The sequence below is a fragment of the Pterocles gutturalis genome, unplaced genomic scaffold (genome assembly GCF_000699245.1).
Source record: "Pterocles gutturalis isolate BGI_N339 unplaced genomic scaffold, ASM69924v1 scaffold3253, whole genome shotgun sequence".
Taxonomy (NCBI): Eukaryota; Metazoa; Chordata; class Aves; order Pterocliformes; family Pteroclidae; genus Pterocles; species Pterocles gutturalis.
Window position 1 is genome coordinate 1 of NW_010122696.1, and position 2,465 is coordinate 2,465.

At 56.2% G+C, this 2,465-nt stretch overlaps 1 protein-coding gene across 1 annotated transcript in view; it reads right to left on the reverse strand.

Moving 5' to 3' along the window:
• Window positions 1–1,806: 1,806 nt before the first annotated feature.
• Window positions 1,807–2,465, reverse strand: part of LOC104464760 (potassium voltage-gated channel subfamily H member 2-like) — a gene marked incomplete at its 5' end in the record, with an annotated part of 9,151 nt that continues 8,492 nt past the window's right edge. Inside the window, 1 exon segment of the mRNA XM_010077582.1 lies at window positions 1,807–2,092. Coding sequence (XP_010075884.1) covers window positions 1,807–2,092 — 286 coding nt within the window.

Consider the following 2,465-nt stretch of genomic DNA (forward strand, 5'->3'; position numbering starts at 1 on the left):
GAGCGCCGGTGCTGCCAGGTGCTGTGCACGTCCTGGGAAGGCCTCGAGGCCTCCTGGCTCTCTAGGCTGAGGCATGAGAGGGGGAGGAGGCGTCCTGGCACCTGACAGCCAAAACCTGAGCTGGCCCTGGGCTACTGATAGCCCCTTTGTGGGACTCGGGGCCTGGGCAGGGGCTGTGGGCTGGCTTTGGCCCCCGTGATGCCCCACAGAGAGAGTTCTGCTGGGGACAGGCAGGTTTAACCCGCTGCTGAGGGGAAGGGGTCTGTCCTCGCCCCTCGGGGCCGTACGGTATCTGTTAGGGGTCTAGTCCTGAAGGAGCAGTCCCGTTTGGACGGGATCCCCTTCAGCACAGGGTCTGGGTTGGGCTCCAGGTATCGTTGTGCTCCTCGGGAGCCCCGCTTGCTGCAAGGGCTCTTGGTGTAATCTTTGCCTGAGGTGTGTTTGCGAGGTCATTTCTCACATGCAGGAGAACAGCAGCAGGCTGGCCTTGTAGAAAAGCTTTTTGCAAATTGCTGCTGAGCCTGAACGGCATCCTGCTGGGAAGGTATTGGTCAGCAAAGCCCCTCCAGGCTCCCTCCTTGACCTACAAGACCTGCACATGGGCTCTGTTAGCCCCACACTCCCTGGGTGAAGTAACAGGGGTTGGACCACAGCCTTTTCAGGGGTCTTTGCAGATCAGGACCTGTGCTTTCTACTGTCACAAATGAATTTGCGGATGCTCCCAACAAACACAGCCATAATCCACGTTAGGTGCCAAAAAACATCTTTATTAGCAAAGTGTACACTAAAACTCCAGAGAAAGAGATGCTCACAGTTTTACTACTCTCAAAGGGAGCTCGATACATTACTTGAGCAGGCGGCCTAGGACTGTCACAGCATCTAACCGAACGGCAAGGCGGCAGTGCTAAGTGGGCTTCTCCTAGGGAGGATGCTGCGGGGGAGAAGGCTGGGGAGGAGGAAGCACCTATCAAACCTTTATCAAAAGACAGAAGCTGGGAGGAAGGGCTGGGGATGAGGTGTCTGGGGCTTTTCAGCTTTCAGGGATTGTGCTTTTGAGTTTTGTGCTTTATGCCCAGGACAGTGACCAGTTGGGTTTATCTGGGGAGCTGTGGGATGCGTGTTGGGATTTGCAAGGCACGAGCAGCCTTGCTGGAGAAGTCAGTGCCCTAGGACTCGTGCTGAAGCATGCTGAAGTGGTGGGGGCTGTTGGCCTGTAGTTTCTCAGTGGCAATCAAGTAGGACAAGGATAGCTTCTGTCCTCTGTCCTTGTCTTGGGCTTCCCACCTGCAGCTCCCTCCATGCCGCACTGTGGAGATCTCCTCCTCCTCTGGTGACTACCCTTTCTGTAATGCCCACTGGCTCCACTGGGCTAAGCCCAGTACCAACGCAATGGTCCCTGCTCCAAAGAGCTGACAGCAAAGTGGCCTCGCAGCTACGAGCCGTGGATTTGCTCTCCTCCGGTCGCTGCGGCTCACTTGGCTTGCGCTGTTCTCGAGAGGAAGCCTTGGCAAGGAAGAGGCAGTGGGTACCGTTTGGCGAGCCAGCTTGTTGGTGGCCATAAGAAAGAACTGCTCTGGGTTCGCTATAATGTGCAAATGAAATCTACTCTATGGGAACCGCTGGAAAATGTTGACCTTGGAAGCCAGCCACTCTACGCTTCCTTTCACGGTGGCAGAAGACAGCTACAAATTATACCCCTGAGCCAATGGCATTGTCCTCCGTCTTACCCTTGCAGTCAAAATCAACATCAACTGACCGAGCTCGCAGTTGAGGTTCCTCTTGACTTTCTTCGCAGCCCCCACATCTCTAACTTCCAGGAAGCACTGGGTCGGAGAGATGTCTCTGAATGTCCTGGTGCTCGGAAGATGCCTCCAAGTGCTCAGGGAGGGAAGGGAAACGAGAGCCCCGGCAGAGTCCCTGGGTATTTGGTGCCCTTTGGTGGGGAGGCTCTGGGTTTGGGGGAGGTGGGGAATGGTGCTCCTGCTCGGAGTAGACTGTCATGGTTTCGTCGGATGCCACAGCGAGGTGCATTCCACTTGATGAGGAGTCCCTGGATTTCAAGTGGAACTTTTCTACCTCCGTGTAGCTCGGGCTCTGGTGGGAAAGGAGGAACCAGGTGGGTTATGGCAAAAGCAAAACAAATTAGCCACGCTCTCTCCTCACCACATCAGGCTTTGAGCCCCAAAATGTTATTTTTTTGCCTGAGGAAGCCTTAGACCAGAGAAGCCCACTCCCCTCCCTACTGCCCAGCCAACCTGGTAGTGCTGGAGGTGGCAGGCTGTGCCCCAAAATCAGTGATGCACGGGGCAGAAGCATCTCCAGGTAGATCTACTCCCATTTCAAGACCCCTGGGCTCCGTCTGGCCCCACGAGCGCTGGGCTGGGCTTTGCACGGCGGGAGGCTGAGGGAACCACTGGCCCTCCAGGACCTGTCTGCTCGGGGCAGGAGGAAGCTCGGCTGGTGCT